The sequence below is a fragment of the Nicotiana sylvestris genome, chromosome 10 (assembly GCF_000393655.2).
Source record: "Nicotiana sylvestris chromosome 10, ASM39365v2, whole genome shotgun sequence".
Taxonomy (NCBI): domain Eukaryota; kingdom Viridiplantae; phylum Streptophyta; class Magnoliopsida; order Solanales; family Solanaceae; genus Nicotiana; species Nicotiana sylvestris.
Genome location: NC_091066.1, coordinates 128,648,646 through 128,651,130, shown reverse-complemented (window position 1 = coordinate 128,651,130; position 2,485 = coordinate 128,648,646). Strand labels below are relative to the sequence as shown.

At 39.9% G+C, this 2,485-nt stretch overlaps 1 protein-coding gene across 1 annotated transcript; it reads right to left on the bottom strand.

Moving 5' to 3' along the window:
• Positions 1-1,395: 1,395 nt before the first annotated feature.
• Positions 1,396-2,061, bottom strand: LOC138879934 (uncharacterized). Its single transcript, XM_070159583.1, has one exon. The coding sequence runs from the start codon at positions 2,059-2,061 to the stop codon at positions 1,396-1,398; it is 666 nt and encodes a 221-aa protein (XP_070015684.1).
• Between the last annotated feature and the right edge of the window lie 424 nt (positions 2,062-2,485).

Here is a 2,485-nt window from a genome sequence, read left to right as displayed (position 1 = left end):
AGTTGAGGTAGCTTCCTTTAGTCCAGGGAGACCACGGTAGATCTGCTGGCGTCCGCAGAGCTTAAAGTTCCCCTTCCCTGTTTTAGCTTTCTGCTGTCTCTTTTCATTCCGAGAATAGTTGTACTTTTCTTTCCAGACTAATGCTTGTAGAAAATTCATAGATGTTCGTGAAATTGTGACAACAGATTCGGGGGTAGACATGTATTGGATTATTTGAATTTGTTATAACTCTTCCGCACTTTTCATCTGTTTAGCTTTAGTTATTGTTTATATCTGTTTGGGTTGATTGCTAATGGGTTAAAACCTTAATAATTGGTTTGCCTAGTTTTTACGAGTAGACGTCATCACGGCTCTCGAGGGTGGAAAATCTGGATCGTGACAATTGTCTCTGATTCAATTGCCTCACGTTATTTAATTCCTTGTCTTGTTATTTCATCCTTATTATAATTCTAAGATATTTTTATGATAAACCAAACAAACCAATATAAATATATGCTGGAGGTAAAAGAAAGAGAAGTTTGTATGCAGTATAATATAATACGAATATTGATTTTTCATACATATGGGACAGAAAAGATACTATACCAGACAAATATTGTTTCATTTCGGTGGACGTTATAGTTGAAAAGTATCAGAAAAAGATATCAGTTGGGTATTTACAAATTATGAACTTATTGCCAGCTCAGCAAAAGGAAAAGAAAAAGTATTTCGTCCTCATTTTAAACTTCATTTCAACCTTTTCCTTTCAACATATTTTGTAGTAGGAATAATTTTTTTTAATAGTTTATACGGGTTAGTATAGGTTTTTACAACAACAACAGCCCAGTATAACCCCACAAATAGGGTCTGGGAAGGGTAATATGTACGCAAACCTTACCCCTATCCCGAGGGGCAGAGAAACTGTTTCCAGGAGACCTTCGGCTCAAGAAAGCAACAAGTGACGATATATTAGTACTATCGATAGACTCATAATAAAATAACATAAAATACATAACATAACATGAAATAACCTAAAATAATAAAATAACAGCAATATAAGAAAATATAGGAAATACGAGAAAGATGGAAGGTACACTAATATCCAGCAGCATATAAAGCCCTGCATCAGTAGCTGATCAGTAGCATCCTAAGCCTAACTCCTAACTGGCTAGTCTCACTCTAGTGCGCTGTAGAAATATTCACAACTTCCCCCTAACCTACAACCTTAATGCTCGACCTCTACAATTCCCTGTCAAGGGTCATGTCCTCAGTAATCCTAAGTCGCGTCATGTCCTGCCTGATCACATCTCCCCAATACTTCTTAGATCTCCCTCTACCTCTCCTCGTGCCCACCACCACCAATCGCTCACACCTTCTCACTGGTGCATTAGTGTTCCTCCTCTGAATGTGCCCGAACTATCTGAGTCTTGCTTCCCGCATCTTGTCCTCCATGGGGGTCACGCCCACTCTCTCTCGAATATCTTCATTCCTAATCTTATACATCCTTGTATGCCCGCACATCCGCCTCAACATCCTCATATCTACTACTTGCATCTTCTGGATGTGTGAGTTCTTAACCGGCCAATACTCGGTCTCATACAACATGGCAGGTCTAACCACTGCTCTATAAAACTTACCTTTTAGTAACGGTGGTACTTTCTCGTCACACAGGACTCTCGTCGCTAACCTCCACTTCATCCACCCCACCCCTATACGGTGTGTGACATCCTCGTCGATCTCCCTGATTCCCTGAATAAGTGACCCAAAGTACTTGAAACTACCCCTCTTAGGGATGACTTGAGAGTCAAGCCTCACTTCCACTCTCGCGTCCGTCGGCTCGGCCCCGAATTTGCATTCGAGGTATTCCGTCTTCATCCTAGTCAACCTGAAACCTTTAGACTCAAAGCCCTGTCTCCAAACTTCTAGCCTCTCGTTGACGTCGCGTCGTGTCTCGTCAATTAGGACTATGTCATCAGCAAATAGCATGCACCATGGCACCTCCCCTTGAATATTATGCATTATGACATCCATCACCAGGGCAAATAGGAAAGGGCTGAACGCAGATCCTTGGTGCAACTCCATAACAACCAGAAAATACGGATTAGTATAGGTTTTTGGCTAGTTATTTTTCTTTATTTTTATATACTAATTTCCATTTTTGAGAAGAAATTTATTAAAAAAGAAAAAACGAATAATGTAATCCACGCGTCGCGCAGCCCCCCAAACCGTAATTCCGTATTCTTTATTCTTATCTTTTCCCTGATTTAGGTTAGAATTAAAGGCTAGCTCATTTAGTAAATGAAACAATGGCGGAGATAATTCTTGAACCGGTCATTTTGTTCTTGTGTTAGCATGCATTGATTCGTTATCTTGATTAAATTATCCATTTTCTTGATGTTATCTATTTCCTTTGAGCTGTGATAATGAATTAGATGAAGTGGGTCTCATTAAGTCTGACTTTCTGACTTTGGTTTAAAGGTGTTAAATGGGTGGGCTGGGTCGGGCT